We start from the raw sequence: 22,407 nt of genomic DNA, 5'->3' as shown, positions 1-22,407 counted from the left end.
AATGGCCATTTATCTAGTCAATACTAATAGATTTATAATGACATTTACTAAAAGCACGCCAATAAGAATCCATTAGTGTTTTATTGTTTTTTAACATTACTCGGGTAAAATTAAAAATGGAAAATATAAATAAAACGACTCGTATAGCTGAAAAAAATTATATTTTATGAGAAATTATAATTTACAATATTTCATTCAGGCATCCATCTTCAGTCGGAACTTAAGCTAAAATTCTCACAATCTCACGCAAAAGGTAAAGCAACGTTAGACTATAATATAGTTTTAGCAATATTTTGTGTAGCCCAACCGTAGAAACAAATAAGTAAGAACCACACACCAGTACACGATATTCAGTCCATTCGTAGGAAGATACGAATTGGCGGCACTTAACTCGGACGACACCAGTCCCGACCGTGCGACGCTCGTCTTGTATGTAACTAATCACCAATGTATCATTTCATTGTGCTTTGTTTTGTTTTGACACTACTGCAAATAAATATAAATTCAAGCTCATGCATTGAATGTCAATGTGAACCAGTAATAGCATACGGCCGTATCTATTATAGTTAGTGTTACATTCGAACATATCAAAATGTAGTTATGTACATAGGTACGCGGACAGAAGACGAGCATCGGTAGCTGCGAGTTAGTAGCGACTCGGTACAATTGGGAAGTATTCGTGTACAGTACATAGCAATTTGTTTACACTGAGGTGCCGTGTCGTCGACAGTATGAACAAAACCGCGTCGGTCCCGAACTAATTCACAATATTGCTGTACAAATGCACAAAAGAAATATAGTTTCTATGTACACGGCATACACAGATTGCACTTCAGTGGGTAACATCAAATAGAAATTTCCAATATTGTGCGCTAAGTTTCAACGTCACATTACTTTGAGCATCAGACAGCTGTATCTTAATTAAATCATGGAGTTTTGCTATTGACAGTGTCACTTGTGCTTAGCGGTCCATATAGAAACTTGAAGAGAAGACAAATTAAGACACAACAACAAATAATACAAATAATTATATATCTTCAAAACGAAACTTGGTTTCTTATACATTAATAAAACTAAATAATAACACGAAGCAACACTCTTAATTAAGCATGGTACAATAAAATATTCTAAAATATGGAAAACAATTATAAAATGTAGTTATATATTTTGTGCTTCACGTTACGATAAAAAAGTATGCCAATAGCAAAACTTGGCACTGAACTGTCAGCTCAATTCACTCAGCTCATTTAGACCAAATGTACAATATATTACATACTGGTAAAAGCGTTCGTGCAAAAAACTTCGGTTTCGGTTTTTACAATCCACGTTTCGCTTTGTTTATCCGAGGGTTTCTCTAGTAAAAAAAGTTTATATCAAATGCATCAAAAATTCCTTAAACAACTAACATAGTAACTTCCTATATTTTATACTGTTTATTAATGAACCATTGTACACGGATAACGTTAGGAAGAAACCAAATACACCAGACCACAGCGTACACAAAGCCTACAGTTAACATAAAACATTTTGCGTCAAGTCAATTCGTGTAGAAAAACACCATATTTAAATATAAACAGCTTAAATATTAACATATATTCAAGTAACAAAAATTCCAATGTACAAAAGTAACGAAATATTAAATACAGTAATAAAGTTATAATCTTTCAATTTAACAGAAAATAGGGTACCGATTTATAATTACGTCTAGTGAATTTAATCGGTAGGTAGAGAGAGTGCCGGCAACGACACGCGCTGCTCTGGGTCGAGCGCGGCTTCCTCACAACTTACCACAACTAAAATAAATACGTAATAGTAACAGAAGCATCCCGATCAATACCTTAGTAGGAAGTCCTGTCTCGACCCACGAGGATGATACTAAACACGCGTTTCATTGGACTAGTTTGTTCAAATCCATCCGTCTGGACATAATAAAATGTATACTAATGTAGAAAGATATTATGGCAACAAACTTTACAAAAAAAAAACCCCTAAAACAATGACTAAAAGCAGCTCATGGTAAGGCCAAGACTCACCATAACTTTTAAAATGCACAATTTAATATTCACCAATACAGACACATACATAAATTGTGAATAACTTCATCATAAAAAAACATGTCAAAAAACCTGACGCGTCGTGAAACGATCCGTACGGATCGAGAACGAATGTTGTCGGAGGGAGAGCGGCCGGCGAGAGCGCATCGCCGCACTCCCAACTCTAGTTTTCGGGTTAAATGACTTACAATCTATCCTTATTTTCTCATTAAACATTTTAAGTTGAAATTAGTTCGTCCATCCGATCTCAGTTCGCGAATTTACATACACATTCTGACGTGAAGTGATGATGTTTAAATTATGTGTTTTACACAATCACAGATTTGTGTCAGGGACCTTGTTGGTTTCGCTTAGACGAGGTTGTACTCCTTAAGGTTGGATTGTAGGATTGTATCTTTGACTGCGGCGAACACGAACCGGATGTTTTCAGTGTCTGGAATTGAAAACATTGAACATTTCAAAATAGCTTCAAGGTAATATTGATGATAAAATTATGTCTTAAATTATACTTATCTAACATGCAAGAATCCTCGTCGAAACCTAAATAAGAGTTTGGTTTTCAAAATTACTGCACTTTAAAAGTTTGAATATACATGGCTAGAAAGATTTTGTGTTAATTGCTCGTTGGTGGGTACATACCATCCAGTACATATTTTAAAATAGCCTTCATTTGACCATCATCCTATCAAATTATGAACTCAGTCAAGCAACTTACCATTTTAGTCCATTTACGTACATATCAGTGTTTCAGTAACATAATTTTTTTATGAGTACATGAAATAGTGGCATATTTTTTTTACAAAATTACTAAATGATTCATGTTGTGTAGTTACAAATATACCACAAACATTAAAAGCAGTTAAAAGTATAACATTTACCATGCACATCTAAAAGCATAAGTTAAACTTAGGACAAATAAATAAAATACGCATGTTAGTATTAAAAATATGTTTTATTATTCGACAGATTTATTTTATATATAATTAAATTTATATCAGGTATAATTCATGCTAGATTAAATTCCTTGAGAGCCGATTGCATTATAGTATCCTTCACAGCGCAGAATACGAGCTTAATGTTTTCGGTGTCTTTAAAAATATCCAAGGCAGCATGCAAAATAAACAAAATAAATAAAAGTGTGGAAAGTGTAAAGCAAATTATGAACGGAAAAAGACATGCTCAAAATGATTCGGTATGGAGAAAACATAATCGAGTATTACGAAATCTGGGGGCACGGTAGTGCCCCAGCTAAGACTCGTTCAATATATGCAGGATAAAACAAACATACACAATACAAAATTTGATAATGCTGAATTTGGAACTTTACTATGTGTAGTCTTTTTACCCAACAGCAAAGGATTATGATTTTATCATAATACAATTGTAGGAAGGAATAATGTGCATGTACATTTACACATATAAGTTAACCGCTTCAGTGAGATTAAACAATCATAACCGTAAATTAAACAAAGCTCTGTTACTGGAAAATATACAGAAAATATTCGGGGTAGCAAAAAATCTACGGTTACGCCATACGACTATGCCATCTACAAAATTCTACTTACATACATACACATAAAATAAGCACAAAAATATACTGTGTTTTTGCGAAATACTAAGAAAATATAACTTGCCAAGTGTTAACAACCACTCAAAAATAAAATAGCTATTGGACTACAACTTACCTTAAAATCCAAGTGCAATGTTCTGATTCAGTTTTGAAGGAAGCTAAAATGTTTTGTCAAGGACCACAAGGATGTATTGTGTATAGCCCTACCTACATTTAATCTAAGTGCAGAAACTTTGAAACCAAATACGATACATAAACCTGCGTATAATTAGAGATACACATTCTGTTTAACATTTTATTTGATTTTCTTGATAAAATGGCTTCTACTAGAATTACACTTTGTATATACCTGACGCTTCTGCAGAATCACCATATTTACATTAATCATACCGATCAAAAGCAGCTAAATGTTTGGAAGTAAATGACTACTATATAAAAAAGGGACCTCATTTTGTCAGTTTGATACTTAAATTCTTTTAGCAAAAAGTCTAGATTATTTCCCAAGTAAAGTGATGACGATATGAGAAATTGACAAAATTTAATTGATTTGAAACAGTATCGAGGCGTAACTTCTAACAAGGTTTCTTTTTATGTTTTTATCATTTTATCGTGGGGAAAATGATATCATTAAAGGTTTCCTGTTTTATTATCTAAATTCAGACAAAGAATCAATTTAAAATGGTTACACATGTGTAAAAATACAGTTTTAATGTGTTTAATGGGGAATATTTCACCAACATTTCAATAATTTGATATAGGTAGGTATATACCAAATGTATCTTCCCTTACGCCGACCAATGGGCCAAATGGGCTTAACATTCTTTACTAGCACTTTTACGAGTTGCCCATAAAATATTCAATAATTTGTAGTCATAAAAACAAAAAAGCCAGTAATATATTTTTTTAAAGATGGTTTGGGCTCACTAACAGTTTTACTGTGGACTGAAAAAGGTTGAGCGGAGAAATGCTATTGGATGTTTGTAAACTCCTCAGCTGCGCTCCGATTTGTTAGAATCCGGGCCAAAGTGCACTCAAAAATTTCGAAAACTACTGGCTATCAATGTAGTACTCCAACGGATCCAAAGATCCAAATACTGAAATGTTGGTGAAAACCCCCTGTATTGTTAAAACAATAACCTGCAAACATGTACTAACCTGTCGCGCAAGTGAAATGGGAGTAGATGATCTTCTCGGCGTCGGGGTTGAGGTCGACGAACATTCGCAGTATAAACTCGCGCGCTGTGTTGGCGTCGCGCTGCGGACCTGCGCTCGGGGGAACATAGCATATGTCTAGCAACACTACGGTAACATGTACATTGTACACGATGGGTGGGAGTGATCTTCATTCGTAAGGTATTTGTTGGGAAGTCTGTATTTGCAGCCATTAAGCTCTAAGGATACTTGCCTTTGGTTGCATGAGATGATTTAGTCCATGTAAACAAATCTAGCATATAAAACGCCTAGCCAACTAGCGATATACCACACAGTATAATGTTTGTCAACCTGTGGCAGTGGTGAAGTGAGAGTAACACGATCTCTCGGGATCCGGGTTCTCTTTCAAATACTTTTGCAGAATGAAATCTAAGGCCGGCGGGGCATCTTGCTTCGGACCTAGTTTTTCAATAAATTAGTATTACTTAGTGACAGGTTATCGATCTTGGTAAAAAAGAATAATAGTTTCAACATAAGAAAAAAACCGGCCAAGTGCGAGTCGGACTCGTGCACGAAGGGTTCCGTAAATTACAGTTAAATCAACCTATCTCAAAAACTATAAGAGATACTTTGATCAAACCAAAAATCGTTGAAAGAGTTAATTAGCATGCATCACCTCTATTTTTTTTTAGAATTTTATACCCCGTAGTTATAAAAATAGAGGGGGGGGGACATACTTTTTACGACTTTGAGAGCTGATATCTCAAAAACCGTTCACTTTAAGAAAAATGTTTTTTAGAAAACTTTATATCATTTTAAAAGACCTTTCCATTGATACCCCACACGGGTATGTACATCGAAAAAAAAAAATTTCATCCCTCAGTTACATGTATGGGGGGCCCCACCCCCAATTCTTTTTTTTACTATTTAGTGTCATATTTTTGTAGCGGTTCATACAACACATATTCCCATCAAATTTCATCACTGTAGTACTTATAGTTTCCGAGTAAATCGGCTGTGACAGACGGACAGACGGACAGACGGACAGACGGACATGACGAAACTATAAGGGTTCCGTTTTTGCCATTTTGGCTACGGAACCCTAAAAACACGCTTGAATATACGGTCACTAATCGTGCTCAAAGTTTATCACAAAACTTTACTATAAAGACCAAACACGGTTATGATTCGATGTTCCATCATGAAGTGCCTATCTTCCGGCTCCATTATTGGACCAGTTCGACAGTACCTTATTGTATTGACATCAAACTAGAATGTTTGTATTGTCATCAAACTAGAATGTAGTCAGCTACTAATTTATGACGCTACGATCCTTGGAAGATGGTTAAATTAGTTAACTCGTATTACACTATGTAGTTACAAACAGGGGCCCGATTCTCCTAATTTTACTTAAGCAACATTCGATTGACGTTCGACTCGATTCGACTGAGATCCGATCCCGACTCGATTACGATTGAAGCGTATGTGGCATTCCGCTATTTTTTCTTTGAAATAAACGTTTTTATCCTTTTCTGTCATTCAATAATGAATCATTTTGTCTGCAAATGATTTACGATTGCAAAATGATTGTACAGCAAACTACCGTATAGACCAAAATTACCAAAATAGCAGACCAATCGCACACCAATCAAATGTCAATCGAATACGATTGGTCTTTTATTAGTAGCAGAATGCCCGATATGGTTAAAACTGCTATTGCGATCATATTGCGATTCGATTTCTATTCGATTTTGACATTATTAACTTAGGAGAATCGGGCCCCAGGCTGGCCTAATAAAAGCGTGTTGAAACTCATCGACACAGGCAAGTGCTCATTATTTTAAGTCGCTAATCGATTTGAATAGAATGAAGAAATAATTTAGAAATTAAATGCAGATTTACAAAGAAAATATATGAGTCTTAATAGTTTTTGGAAGTAATAAATTGAGTTCGATAAAAATCTAATCTCATATAAAAAGATAAAAGATACCGGTAGACTATCATTATATGGATTATGAATAGGTGTAATTAACAATTATATAGTCTGTGAACATTATTCAATGAGTATTTTAGCTGAATCATTGCACATTTTATATCAGACACGACGGCGTTATCATTTATTGCCATACAAGGTGTTAATCAAACCATGTCTCATTTGGAATAATATCGTCATCATACTTTCACATCTTCAAAAGAATTTCAGTTCTGCCCAACTCATGTATAATTTTAATGAAATAATCACTTTTTAATATAAAAAGAAAGCAATTGAACAATTCACCATTTTGACACATTGATTTCCGAGGGTGTTCACGACTATTTTTGTACTTATTACCAATTCTTCACCTTGTATAATCATTTACCCAAAAACCTGTCACTTTTTAAAAACTACAATAAAGCTATGTACATACCGTCGTATTCAGGGAAGTAGTCGACGAGATGAGAGTACATGATCTTCTCTTCGAGCAAATCCTTCTTGTTAAGGAACAGAATTACAGACGAATGCTGGAACCATGGATACGTGATAATCGTCTTGAACAATGCCTTCGACTCCTCCATCCGATTCTGTAAAGATGTTGAATACGATATGTAGTTTATACTTAAAAGAAATCACCCTTCAATCAGCCATAGTATAAAAAAGTCGCCTTTTCTGTCCCTATGTACGCTTAAATCTTCAAAACTACGCAACCGATTTTCATGCGGTTTTTTTTTAATAGACAGGGTGATTAAAGAGGATTGTTTATATGTATATATAATAACATACATTAAATAGTGGGGAAATACTGTTATCCCGTGCGAAGCAGGAGCAGGTCGCTAGTAATATTATAAAGATGAAGTTTGTTTTTGTTTGCCGGAACGTGCTAATTCGATGGTCCGATTTGAAAAAAATATTTTGAGTGTTAGAGCCGTATAACATTTTCAAACTATTTATAGACGGTTTTCGACTATTTATCCGGATCAGTAAGTATTCTGATCACCAGCATTGAATATTGTTAGCTTGTTCTATGTTGATTACAAAATTATTAATCTAGAATCTAAATGTAGTAAATTGAGTCTATAAAATACTGGTACAATGACGTTTATGGGAAGACCCGTAGACTAAAATAAATGAAGCAGCTGAATTATACGTCATTGCACGTGCATTCTAAAGGACATTGAAAGTTCACCTAGCATTTATGAAGAACAAAAATCATTTTTGTATGGAGAATGGAAATTTCTGATAGATGGGTTTTTCCTGACAGTTCAAAGGTCAACACCCACCGGGAAAGGAAACTCATGGATGTAAATGTTAAACCTTTTAGTATAAGCGTACCCTAAATAGATAATTACCATAATTTGCATGTGCTGATGAGGATATATACTGAAAACTTCCATCAGTTTTCACTGCAGTGATTTAACTGGATAATCGAAAATAGTTACCGCGGCCTTGGTACATAATGTGCTCCAGAGTGGGTCGTATACAGTAAAAGTCTGCCGCTTATTTCCAACGCCAAAAAGAAATATATAAGGAGAGCCGTCAATTATATTCACCTTATATTTCTACCAAACTAGCGACCCAGTTGGGAGTACAGTACAGTTGGGAGTCTGTACAATTTACAGACACTAAAATTTCTGGGAATACATGATCCTTCCTATCGTCCAATCCCAATGGCTCTGCCGATTGGATCAGTTCCAATTGACCGTGTGTGGGCGTGGATTAGCATGACAATTATGTATGATTGTCGAAAGCAATATGAATAATTTTATCTACTTGAAAACCGTATCAAAATCCGTTATTAAGTTATCACGACCTAACATACTGGGGACCTAACAGAGTACACCTACAGCTACGTTGACAAATATTACAAACAGTGTTATAGGTACTCACCTCGTTTTCCGATTCGAACAAAATTTGATCATATTCACTAAGAGCTACTAAGAATATGATTGAGGTCACATTTTCGAAACAGTGAATCCACTTCCTTCGCTCGGATCTTTGTCCGCCGACGTCGACCATTCTGTTATAAAATGTTCAAATAAATTATTAGACATTATTCGTATTTGATAAATGTATAAGCCGGCATATAAAAAAAAAACATGTTATTAAGTGCAGGATGTGTTAAAACATAGATATTATGTGGCCCCTCTGCTATTCGTGGTTCAAATTAATATTAGCGAATTTGAAAAAAATAGTAATATGGGGTCATGAAAAATTTTATGCTGAATATGCTGCTTTCTGTACAATTAAAATTAAAAAAAAAAAGAAAATACACAATTCGCAGTTCAAATTAACAATTGAAGGAATAAACACACGAATCGCGAAGGAGATTGAAACAATTAAAATAAGGGTAATTAGTAGAGAATTTGAATGTTAGACAAGCAATAGTGAATAGCAAATTTCACAAATACAAAAAATATGAAAGCAGTGAATGTGAAAGAAACATAAAAGCTATCAATAGTTCTGACCTAATAAAAACTTGCATCTTCGACACGCCAAACATGCTAGAATTTAATTTTAAGATGATTTAGTGCAAGGATCTTTTGAAGAGATATCTCCACAAAATAGTATGTTGTGCAGTGTTCAATAATATTGGGTCTCAGCGGTGGGCACAGCAGTTGCATCGCTTATCAATGATGGTTTTGAGCCTATATCCTAGATATCTGAATGGCAATAATGATGATTATGCCACATATTCGCTGGGGGACAAATGTTTCAGGCTCATCGCTCAACATTTGAGTAGAACAATCTAACCATAGAATTTACTGGCAATTTGTCACCTAGCGATATGAGGTATGAGGTTTAATGCAGTTGTAAGAATTCTGAACAAAATATTTTCGTAATTATTCCCAATGTGAACTTTGGCTGGTAAGTCATTGTGTGGGTGAGAAAACCCTAATACCGGATTCATAAGCTGAGCAATACCTACTATGTTAAGTATTTCAGCATTAAAGCAACTTTGTAGTTATATCTATTACTTGTAAAGTAATTATTCATTTGTGACTTTCTTGGAATATCCCAGACAAGCTAATTATAGAAATCATTATTGGACTAGTTCTGTTTTATCATTCGCTAATGTTTTGCGGTCCATAAATTGTTTAATAGAGACCAAAATCATTACTGAATATAAAAGTGTACTACACGTGATGTTCACGTGCTCACATTGGGAGCTAGCTTTCTAAATTCATGATTCTGCAACCACCACCATATATTCGATATGACAATGAATGATAATAAATATCAGAGGCAAAATGTAAGACAATATTATACCACAAAGTATATGCTGTACCCGACACCGAAAGACCAAGCAATAAGCCAAGCATTGTGCTCATAAGCGTAAAATATAAAACCGGATATGCAATATAGTGCATTTCAATATCAAGAACATTTTCGGACAAACATAACACAAGCAAAAAGTATCAAGCAGGGCCGACCGTAGTTCATTAGTATATCAAAACCACACCTTGAGCTTTATGGAAAGAACTCTAACAAGGTTTTCTATTTACTGTAAAGGTTGCTAAGGTAAAAGTGACTCATTGTTTCATAGCGTTAATACGGAATGTACATCGTACAATTCACAATTACCTACGTCAGTATTGAAAGGGAAATAGCTGTCGGGACACTACTATAGTTCTTCAATCGCACCAAAACAATCCTGTGGTTTTGAACATACCTAAACACGATTCCGTCAAGATCGAAAGGGTACTCAAGGATGCCGGTGGTCGGCTGACGAGCGCGCAAGATATCCTGCTCGGTCGGGAGGTAATCGTCTTTTTCGATTCTTGCCAAATCACTTAAATAGCTGAAATGTATATCATGCAGCACTAACAGCCAGTACGCACACATGCACATATGATATCCTGTTACACACGTACACAGGCCACTTATATAATAAAGTTGCAAGAAGACATAGAAACAGTAAGAGAGACGGTATAGTCCCGTGTACCATGCACCTGTGAAGCGAGACATGCACAGCCTTTACATGTTATAGTTTTACCTAAATCGTATTTCTTCCAGGTCAAATGGGTATTCTATAATGCCCGTTGTTGGGACTCTTACACGCAGTATGTCCTGTTCGGTTGGTAAGTAATTTGGTGCCGCCACGCGGTCAATCTCCTGCAAGTAGCTATAGAAATATTTTTTTCTCAGTGTGGGTTCCAACTAACATGGTTTTGTACTTACACCAATGCAGAAGGACTTATGGAGACAGTCACTATATGATTCTCGGACTCGATTTTGACGAAATTGTAACAGACTTTTCATTTCAAAAGTTCATGCCATCGCTTCGTTTTGATGTTAAATAAATTACAAAACCTCATTTGTGAATTAAGTAAATAAAAACACTTATTGTCGGCCGACGGTAGTAAGATACCTAATTATTATTTTTTCTAGGAAGACCAGCTTTATTTATTGCCAAGAGTAACACGCGTAGCCTTGTATAATATTTACAAGAGACAAGATCTTGCCTCGTGTGGATAATGGCGAGAGGTGAACGTTCTAATACTGCTAGCTTATTTTAATAATGTTATTTATATGGATTATGACATCATATTCCACATAAGAGGCAATCTTTCGTGGTTTTATTCGACATTCCCGGCTATTTAGTTTCCTGTAACTGGGATTTGCAGATATCACCATGAATCATCATGCTACAGACTTTATAGGAAATTATATTTTAGTGAGATAATTACCTACACGTGATTATTCATTGTGATGCTATTATAGGAATTGATACAATACTAATACCGTGTACCATGGGTATGGTATTCAATTACTAATCATAATGCTAGATTGTAAACATTATTCCTTATTATGGAACTAGTTGGCACATATGTCACAATAGTTATTTTATGTTGTAAGTGGAGTTTTTATAATAATACTTACTATTTGGCGGAGTCGGTAAGCTGGTATTCTCGCCTGCGATCGTAGCACTCCTGTATGCCGGCGTCGGCCCACAACGCCTTGATGGCTTCAACGTAGGGACTCTCAAATGTTGTCACACTCTCAAAGTCGATCGATGATATCAGCTCCGCCTTTTCCTGGAATTGTTTAGTTTTCACCATTATAAAATAGTTTCATGTTTATATTATTTACCGTAAATACCCATACACATGATTAGTCATCAGGACAATGGGATTATTTTATAAATGTATGCATTACTACTGTATACATTACTGGGATTATTTTATAACGTATGTTAGTTGTAGAGATTGTTGTTATTACAGCCTACATCCATGGCTTGCTAATATATTATTGGAAATAAAATTATGTAATTTCTATATACGTCCATCAAATCATGGTCAGCTAATTTTAATTGGCATCCCATTGTTTGTCGTATTTATTTTGAGCTACACTACCTACAGACAGAAATATCGTCACTGAACCCAAAAATCACAAATCCTAGGGTCGTTAATCGCGTGCCAGCAGTCCACAACTTCACCTATCAAGTTAACATTGAATTCACGTTAGAATTACAAGTCGATGATCTACTTATGAGTGAAGTTGCGTGGTGGTTATTTGTAAGTTGATATAGGCACAGGTTACTACGAATGTAAGTCCATAATTGCCTATATACCGAGTGACTGGTAACTCAGAAGCATTCTAACTTCAGAGTTGACGATGTGAAATTAAATAAATAAAGCCCTGATATTTTTATTTTTGTGCGTCCAAATTTTAAAATTGTATTTGTTTATCAATAGTGATACTCACTGAGTTGGACGGATTTCCATATTGTATAGATAGTAGTTCCATAGCGCGTATCATACTCTGCATTGCCATGAATATATTTTGGTAGACGAGCTTGATAAATCCCCTTTTATCATCGTCGCTGTAGCCGGAGCCATGGATAATTCTCATCTGCTTGATGAACGTCGACTTGCCTGACTCGCCAGTACCTGTCATATGGAAATAACTATATTATTCATTTGATATCATAGACGAAGGAAGCTGAGGAGATGACCTGGCCCTTTCTTCGCCGACAGGTACACTCGACAGAAAACAAGACTTCCTAGCCGCATCCAGCAAAAAATTGTTGCAGTTTTCGTACTACGCTTTGTAATGTTAGTACATTACAGAGTGTGGTTTAATGGTCTTATTTTTGTGTAAATACTTTATTTTCCAATCCAGATGCTAAAAATTCACTATTTTATCAGAGGATTTATATATCATACGAGAAAATCCGCCTAACATCAAAATAGATTGTACTGATTGTAGTCAGAACGCCATGTTCCAAAATGAGTCATGTAGCATTTAGGTAATTGTTCAATTTAAAATTACATCAGTGGCTTCCTTGACCGTAGGTACATGCGAGGATATTACTGGTACTATTCGTATTTGACTCAGTGCTTAATTAGATTATTTTATTACGAGCCGAAGCTATCACGGTTTCTACATCGCGTGCAAGATTATGGGTGTCACATGACAGTTGCGGCGCTAGTAGGGCACAGCCGACCCCGAAAATGCTGTCCGAATTTAGTTCTAAGTATAATACTGCTGAATTTGTACAATTTGTGTATTTAGCACATGACCAGTAGTTATATGGAGCAAAGGTTTTCCTGGTTCATACTTTTCTATAAGTAAGTACATAGATTGATCTAAAACTATTATCTGAATGCATAAGAGGATAATGTGTATCATGTACTTTTGTATGACATTTATCATTTGAGCAATGCAATACAACATCTTGGCAGTAGGGTAAATCCTATTCTTTGCTAAAAGGTAATTCCACAGAATAAAATATCATGAAAATAATTGTCTTGCAGAAAAAATAAAATTAAGATTAGGTCTCCTCATTAATTATGGATGGGTGATTGTGATTTGAAAATGACTGTGATTATAACTTATCTTTTTTTTATAGAAGGATATAGATAGATCCATCACTTTTTACAAGATCAGAATAAGTTACATCTATATAGTTTTTTTTTTATTTGTTTGCCTATTCTGCCTGAATCACTTGAAAGGCCTTTTAGCAACTAGCTCTCGACAAATCATGAGAACTTTAAGATTTATCAGAGCCATATTTTTACTACCTTTATAGAAACCCAAAATTTTCATCAGCTGTGTAGGTTATTCTGCCCACAGCTTGGGCCTCTTATTTTCTGTGACGTTTTCTGCACTGTGCATTATTTTTAAATTTGAGTATATTTAACTATGCCTATTTTAAGCTGTTTGAAGTGTTCATAAAAAATATAAACTGTAAAATGAGAATATGGCCATTAATAATTTAGACTTTAGTGACATTCCTTGTCTTAGCCCTATGCCCTTCAAGGTAGCAGTCTTAAAGGTAGAAGTCTAAAGACTAATCTAATGTTAAATAAGTTTTCCTACATAAAAAATGACTTAGTATGTTTTTTTGTCATATTCATTCATACAATATTTTTTGGTCCTTTTTCTAAGATACCTTTAGAAATGAATAAAAGAGGAGGTTGACTTAGTAACAGCCGCACGGGTCTACCGAAGGTTAAGTTTAGCGCTGTCGTCCGCTGTATCCAGCTAGGTCATTACTACTTCCTCTCTCTTCAAAGGCACATAACACGTTAACAGTTGAGACTGTGTCATAGAGGCAAGGCTGTGATATTATACGTAAGAATTAAAAAGACCCTGGTAGGTACGCAAAGACTAGAGAAAGAGAAGAGTACAGGTGTGTTTTAGTAAAACTCTGACATGATTTCTTGCTGTAACCGCAGCTGTCCAACCAACTGGAGTGGTCATCCGATGACCAGAAAAAAGATGACCATACATGCAGTTCTTTTGTGTAAAAGACTGTTTTATTTTTTTACCATATTTGTGAAAGTTTTAGGCTAATCAGATAGAATATTTTTTTACTTACATTTTAATTTTATATCTGCAGAATGAAGTAGGTACCTATAGTATTTTTTGGAAACTACTACCTAATAAATATTACATATTATGTTCTAAGATTGATATTGAAATCTTATGTGAATGAAAATCAGAAAACCAGTTTATCATTTTCTGATCATCTCCTGAGCTTTGCATATTTTTTATTATCAGACATTGTGACCCACACTTGCATTTTTTTTTTGGGAATTTTAGTTACACCGTTTATATTCTTAATAATTGTATTTATGTATTTAAATGGTAATGAAGTGTCAGTCTTCCTGTAATAGTGGCACATAGTAAAAAAAATATAATAGAATTTTAAATCAGGTTAACCACATTGGTCATTACCATTAAATTTTATGCATTCATACATAAATCGCAATTGCAGTTATAATAGTAGAAAGTTTTTTCATTGATTTTTTTGACTATAGTTACTGACTGGACTGTTGATAATAATTGTTCCACTTCTCAGGGGATATCTATTATTTTATCTTTAAAAACGTTATTATATTATCCAAAGGGTGGTAATCTAAATAAAGAGCAGAACAAATAATACCTACTGTCAAGTGAATTTTAACAGCAGAACAGAATTTGTGTTGAATACTATAAATATTAAAACTGCAGTTTTTTTGGAATCTGAGGGGTAAATTTTTGTTGGTATTTATTTCATCCGTGTGAGCTAGACAAAATACTGAAGAAATATTTCTTGAGACAACTTTTTTTTTTAGTTTTTGTATCACTATTGAACCCAAAGTACTTCAAACCAAATAAGCAGAATTGGTTGCTAATTAGTGTGTCTAAACACATATTTTTCCCAGAAAGCACATTTTGAGGACAGGCAGGGTGCCCTGTGTAAAATTGACCTTGCACTTAGCCAATTTTGAGTCTTTGAATAAATTACACTTTACTTTATTTGCTAATGCTATTGCAATTAATTGACATTTTGATGTAAGCCAAATTAGCTATGCTATAATATCAACATGCTATTTTGTTTTTAACCATAGAAGCAGAAATGACTTTTACTGGTACATATTTTTAAACTGTTTTTTTTTTTTTTTATGGCCCAAATGTTTTAATTTTTGTTTTGGTTTTAGGATTATTGTCTTTAAAGAATACCCCAAAATAGGCCTTTATAACTTTCTCATCAGGCCAATTCAGGCCAAGGCACTTACACAAGGACATATTCTTTTAAGAGTATACATCCTAATTTTTTTAATTATAATGGTGTGACAATGTTCTTTCATATTTGTCTCATGAATAATGATTTTGGTGAAAAAATACATAATGCAGTCAAAACTGGAACAAGTTTAGTATGCAATATGCTAGAAAAAAAACTGAGTACACAACATGATTCATGATGATAAGAAAATTGGAATTTTATCAAATATCTACATTCATGCTTGATATTAGAGTTATTGGTTGGTGTATCCTGTTGGCATAATGAGCCCGTTGATGGAATATAATCAACCTATTTTGAATATTGACACCAATTAAAAAAAACCTATGTTTGAAATTAGAATGTTGTAAATGCTGCTACATGTACATTGAATGTTCACAATATTATAGTGAATAATAATTAGCATAATTTTTTAATTTTTAATATTCATTGAAAGATTGTAATAGCATTTGAGATAAATATTAAGAGATAATAATGAAAAATATATCAATTTATTTTATATTAATTAAATTGACTCTAGTCATTGTTCTAGTTTTTAGTTATTTTTGTTATGAACGCATTTGTGTAACTTTATACCTAAAAGTATTCCTAGTAGAAAAAAACTGGTTTGAGAATGTCAATGTTTCTTAATGTTGGATGGTAAAAATAGACAAGAATTTAGACAATGCCATTTCTCCATACTTAGTTAAAACTAGGCATTATACACTTTGTAAAAATTTTTTGGAACACAATATCTTCAATTCTAGATGTAGTACCTATCTAGTGTTAATGGTATGAATTAAATAAAATATTACTTTGATAAAGAGCAGATTTGTGCTATAATCGTTTACATAGTTACTAATTACTAACGGACGCAAGTTACTAACGGAACATTAAAAGCAAAAGTAGTAAGCTTTTCACACCATTCCTGGGAGTTGTGCTGGTTGCAATAACACAGTAATCCTAGCTATTCATAAATTAATTATATTTGTTTCACATGTAACTGAGAGTAATCTAGTTATCTACATATCTTCTTCATGACCATTTAAAGTTTACTGATAAGATACCTTCAGACAAATACACTTTGTACCCGTACAAATTAGGCTACAAATATAAATTAATGTACGTAAGGTATACAATGATTTAACAGGAAGACAAGTGTATCTACCAAGTACAGGTGCACTTGTTACACAAAACATTGGTACTTGACAACCTAACCTAAAATAAGTAGCTATTGCTCACCGACTTCACCTACTGATCAGGTGTGAACTTTGGTACAGTTCATCTGACTCACAGCTCTGAACCAATAGCATCATTATCTATTTAAAGTCATTCCTCATGTACTAGAATTGACCTCATACTAATATAGGGCATCTAGGGAGTCAACTATAGAATAAAATGGTGCTGGCACAAAATTTTGCTGGATGGACTATATAACTACAATAAAGACTTGACACAATGAAACTTTCAGGCCAAAAATAGTTTTTCCTGCAATTGGGAATGACAATTATTTCCTGTTAATAATAAGCACTCACCAAGCAGCAGCAATTTGAGTTCGCGACGAGCATCTCGTTTGTCCTTTCGCAACTGCCTCTCGATTTCTTGATTTATTCGTTTTTGCTCCTTCGCCTCCTCCGACATGCAGCACTCCATGATGCCCAAGAGCGGAGTGCCGCAGTCCTTCTTCCTCTTGTGTGGAGCCTTGTCCTTCCGGCAGGCCTTTCAACCGAGGCACACCACTCCTAGAAATTACATATTATTACACTCACTGTATCACGTTAACACACCACACTAATATCACAAAACACGCACAGACGCGACGACGCGCGAACAATCATTCGAAATAAAAACGATCAAATACTAAAACCGACAATCCGGTCACTGGGTGTGGTGACTTATGATCGGTCATATACATAAACGCTTCTGTCAACTGCCGACATAAACACATCGAAATCCGTTTATATACGAGCGTGGAACCTTGCGAAGCGATCGCATAATCTTGTTAATGTAACTAGATTCAAGAAACCTATGGCTATTCCACACACGTGTTATTAATAAGATTAAAACTGTGAGCAAACAGTGAATTGATGATACCTAGGTAATCTACTGATAACTAGAACGGCCTATGTCTAGGTTACGATGTGATTTCCCAGAGCTTATTGGGTGAGTATTAACATCCTGTAAATGCACTTTTCCACTTATTACGTACCCGAGAGTATATCCATAGGGCAAGATCGAGTATTCCACTTCAAATTATTGCACTAACCACGATTAATCACTCAAGTCATACAACGTCTGCCTCTCAATATGGCGCTCGGAGATTTTTGGGCGATGGGTGTTCTGCGCGTGCGTTGTTCGTGTATTAGCAAATAAAAAATAATAGACTAAAATTGGATTGAAAGTTGCTAAAATTTGTTAAGTTATCAATTTTGATCAAGTTTCAATAAATTTTATATCTTGAAAATGAATATCAATCTAATTTTCATATTCGTCAAACTGGTTGACAGATTCTGTCAACTCAATTGTCACCTAATTTATTTCCTCGATTGACTAATGTTTTAAAACATTATTTTACTCTATTTTGTTTAGTTATTAATTTATTTGTTAATTTCAATTTATTTTATTTGCATAAAATTTTATTACTTAAGCTGAAGGTCGTAGCCTTGGGCATATAAAAAAAATATATTTTGTCTGTGATTATGCCCATAGAGCTTTGAAACGTGATGTCAGACTTTTTAATAATGTTGCCATTGCAATATGTCGATGTGCAACCATTTTATGATTCTTGAATCTTGGCAATTTTTGTTGGTTTCACGTTCAGTAATGAGCATGTAACGAAATGGTATATAATACTTATGCCATGAAATAAGTTTCGCAAGTATTTTAATCTATTGTTGACTTTACCGGATTTAGTAAGAAGATATTTTAAAATATCTCTATTAAATTCTTGACCGTTATTTGAAGCTTACTAGTTTGAGATAGGCACCTACGTGTTTTCCGCTTTTATCTTTGTCCTTTTCTACCCCATATCTTGCATCTCTCTCGCACACCGACCAGTTTCACTCCCCACCAGGCAGGAGGCGACGAGTGTTCTCGGCGGCCACAGTTCGTCATTGGCGTCTTGTTTTCCGCCCGAGAAGGTTGGTCTAACCAACCGCTGTAGTATTTCGTTGAAAAATAAACTCAGTGCTCTCGCAGAACACAGGTGAGTTTATAATATTTTATACAATTTGTTAACGGTTTTACCGTTCGATATTCGATTTTGCGAAATCAAGTGTTAATATTTTGTACATCTACCCCTTTTTTGTCACGAGTTTCTTCCGTGTACTTTTTTTTTCAGTAATTTGTTTTCAGAATGAGTGACTTATAAAGCAAATACGGATGCGGTAAATAATAAAGCTACCACAGCCCGTGCACGTGACTATGGAAAAGAAAGCAAGCCCGAAGTTCCTAAGGCACCTGTGGCCCTAGTTCAATCCTGCAAGGCGTTCAACTTTTTGACAAAAAAGAATGGTGTGAGGTGCGGTCCAACCAGCATCTCCTTAGTTCGGACTGGTCACTACCGCACTTGAAGAGGGCTGGTGGTGTCAAGAAAGCTTTTCGGCCTTGAAAGACTTGGTACGCTCCCCTCGGACTGCCAGTAAGTCTGTTAGCCACCCCCCATGGGGGTCGGCTCATTATCACGGCGTGTGATGGTTTTCGGCCTTGAAAGACTTGGTACGCTCCCCTCGGACTGCCAGTAAGTCTGTTAGCCACCCCCCATGGGGGTCGGCTCATTATCACGGCGTGTGATGGTTTTCGGCCTTGAAAGACTTGGTACGCTCCCCTCGGACTGCCAGTAAGTCTGTTAGCCACCCCCCGTAGGGGTCGGCTCATTATCACGGCGTGTGATGGTTTTCGGCCTTGAAAGACTTGGTACGCTCCGCCTAGGACTGCCAGTAAGTATACTAGCCACCCCCCGCAGGGGTCGGTTCATTATCACGGACCCGCGCAGGGTACCAATCTTGCATTTTGCGAGTCGCAGCATCATTACAAAGCAGGGACCAGTAAGTATACTAGCCACCCCCGCAGGGGTCGGTTCATTATCACGGACCCGCGCAGGGTACCAATCTTGCATGTTGCGAGTAGCAGCATCATTACAAAGCAGGGACCAGTAAGTATACTAGCCATCCCCCGCAGGGGTCGGCTCATTATCACGGACCCTCGCAGGGTACCAATCATGCATGTTGCGGGTCGTACCATCATTGCAATCTACCCTCGCAGGGTGGCTTTTTGGATCGACTTTCGAAGAGTCGCCATTATAACCTTCCCTCGAAGGGAAATGGTAATCACACTCACGCTGAATGGCGTGTGACGCAAAACTCTAAAAGCTCCCTTGGGATATCACGAGTAAATTACAATAGGAACCATGTCCAACAGAGGAAACAGAAAGCGTCCAGGACCGCAGGCGGACTTTGATGCGTCCAACAAGGCACGTAAGTTATGACTTTCCAGGCGGGTTGCCTAACATTATATCAAGACCAATGGAAAGAAATGGGAGCTCCGCCTTTCTTGTTAAAAATAATAACTGGGTATCGCATACCATTGGCCAAAAGCCACCTTTGATAGATAATGCCAGATTTGACCAGAGAGTCCAAAGAGATGGATGTCGTCATATCCCAAATGATAAAACAAAAAGTTCTATTGATAGCTGCAAATTCTGCCAGCTTTCTTTCCAATATGTTTCTTGTGCCCAAAAGGCGACGGAAAGAACCGTCCAATACTCAATCTCAAGGTTCTCAACAAGTTCATAATTACGGAACCCTTCAGTTTAATAAATGTTTTTCGGGTGCTAGAGTTTCTTCAGAAAGACGAATGGCTGTGCAAGTGGATCTCGCCCAGGCTTACTTCTACCTTCCGGTAGCCGAAGGTCACAGATATGTTCTTCGACTAGTATACAGAAGAAGACTGCTTCAGATTACGTGCCTACCATTTGGCTTAAGCACGGCACCCAAGACCTTCGCCACAGTGACCAATTTGGGTGGCTCAAACTTTGAAAACTCAAGGGTTACTTATAATTGTGTATCTCGATTTTCTGGTGGCTCACCAAGATATATTTGCCTACTTTGGGACCATTTGCACCATGTTTTGGATGGCAAGTGAATAAATCGCAAGCATTATCAACAAGATAATGACAAAACGCACTACGTGACAAACAGCACGACAAACTTAGAAGACCTGCATAGCTTGATAGGACTTTTAAACTTCGCAAGTTTTCGTTGTTCCATACGGCAGACTGCATTACCGGGCTCTCCTCACTATCCTCAATGCAGTGTTGAACAGCAATCTATACCTACCCTATTCATGGAACCGTGAGCCAAACGGTGAACAAACCATAAAAAGGGTTCTTATAAGTCACGATTGAAGTAATGATCATATTTTATAAAAATAACTACGAAAGTAATATACTGACAACATTAGAAATGATATTTTAGAACGATGTCTGTGGAACTTATGCAATCTTTTCAAACTTAATTGAAATCAAATATGTATAATAAATGCCGTAAATTATTTTCTTAATTTTAATGAAATATGTAGTAAATCGTTTACATGTAAAATGAACCTAGAAGTCTTGACTGTCATACATAGAACCCTACTTAATTGAAGACCACAGATACTAAGAACATTTTACATAAAAATGTGACGTTTTTGTCATCGGTCGGGTTATACCCACCATTTTGAAAAAGTGTCATTCTTTGGTTACATTGTGGGCTCACGGCTCGGTGAATGGAGTATAGCAATGTTGAACCTACCAGCAGATACCTTAGCAGATCTAAAGTGGTGGCTGGTCAGCTGCCACCAAACCTTGGATATTCATTCGCCACTTCCCTGTCACCTTATAACCACGGACGCCTCCGATGTAGGATGGGGGCACAACTGAACGGAACTCCCGTAATGGGTTCATGGAACGAGAGAGAAAAAGGCTTTCACTGCGATCTGAAAGAGATGCTTGCAGTATTAACTGGAAAATCACGGCAAGTTGCTAAAGAGATCAACAGCCATTTTTCAATGCAGAAATGGGACTGTGGTGTCATATCTAAGAAATCAAGGTGGCACCCGATCAAGGAGCCTACCGAACTTGACGTACAGAGTATTCAGTTATCTTGAGCTGTATCAAATCTATCACGTCGTGAATCATATACCAGCCCTATTCAACAGTCAGGCAGACCATCTCTCCCGACACAAACCTCCACCGGAGTGGCATCTTGTATCAGCAGTGGACCTATTTGCCTCGAAGCGAGCCCAGGGACACATAGTTGTGTACTACGTGCCCCTAGATCTGAAGGACCCGAAAGCGGGGTTCCACGATGCATTTTTTCTCAAGTTTTGACTTACCCGCTAGCATGGGTATTACCGCCACCTTACCTTATACCGTAGGTCCTCAGTCATCTCAATTCAGGAAAGGGAGTTAATCTCATAGTAGTTCCTTCGGTGGCACCAGGTATTTTGGCGAGCAGATTTGAAGTCCCGATCATTAGCAGTACCCTACACACTGATGAACCTCGAGCAGAAACCGATAGACACAGCAACGGGGATACCCCCTGCCAAGGTCAAGGAAATGGGGGGGGGGGGGAGGGACAAGGAGTCTCTCCGACTGAAGTCTTCTTCAATCCACACGCAA

General features: G+C 36.3%; 1 protein-coding gene across 3 annotated transcripts; it reads right to left on the bottom strand.

Annotated features, from left to right (window-relative positions):
* Positions 1 to 144: 144 nt before the first annotated feature.
* LOC124631688 (guanine nucleotide-binding protein G(q) subunit alpha) lies at positions 145 to 18,249 on the bottom strand. Of its 3 annotated transcripts, none has more exons than XM_047166228.1 (10): positions 17,956 to 18,249; positions 17,282 to 17,488; positions 12,461 to 12,645; positions 11,636 to 11,790; positions 10,749 to 10,877; positions 9,220 to 9,255; positions 8,642 to 8,771; positions 7,185 to 7,338; positions 4,780 to 4,887; positions 145 to 2,487 (listed from the first exon to the last, which is right to left on the bottom strand). In XM_047166228.1, the coding sequence occupies exons 2-10, from the start codon at positions 17,397 to 17,399 to the stop codon at positions 2,405 to 2,407; spliced, it is 1,098 nt and encodes a 365-aa protein (XP_047022184.1). In that variant the 5' UTR covers positions 17,400 to 17,488; positions 17,956 to 18,249; the 3' UTR covers positions 145 to 2,404. The 3 variants fall into 3 exon arrangements, with proteins under 3 accessions (XP_047022184.1, XP_047022185.1, XP_047022186.1); XM_047166229.1 differs by lacking the exon at positions 17,956 to 18,249 and adding an exon at positions 17,559 to 17,755; XM_047166230.1 differs by lacking the exon at positions 9,220 to 9,255 and having other exon boundaries at positions 17,956 to 18,247.
* Between the last annotated feature and the right edge of the window lie 4,158 nt (positions 18,250 to 22,407).

This window comes from Helicoverpa zea, chromosome 7, assembly GCF_022581195.2.
Source record: "Helicoverpa zea isolate HzStark_Cry1AcR chromosome 7, ilHelZeax1.1, whole genome shotgun sequence".
Classification (NCBI taxonomy): domain Eukaryota; kingdom Metazoa; phylum Arthropoda; class Insecta; order Lepidoptera; family Noctuidae; genus Helicoverpa; species Helicoverpa zea.
Note: the sequence above shows the minus strand (reverse complement) of the source record. Positions and strands in the feature narration are given on the sequence as shown.

Excerpts from the sequence above, each read along its gene's own strand:
- LOC124631688 (XM_047166228.1), bottom strand. The coding sequence starts at position 17,399 with ATGGAGTGCTGCATGTCGGAGGAGGCGAAGGAGCAAAAACGAATAAAT. Across the intron at positions 9,256-10,748 it reads CTGGAAGAAATACGATTTAG|CATGTTTGGCGTGTCGAAGA; the intron begins GTAAAACTATAA and ends ATTAAATTCTAG. Across the intron at positions 7,339-8,641 it reads TGTTCGAATCGGAAAACGAG|AATCGGATGGAGGAGTCGAA; the intron begins GTGAGTACCTAT and ends ACATCTTTACAG.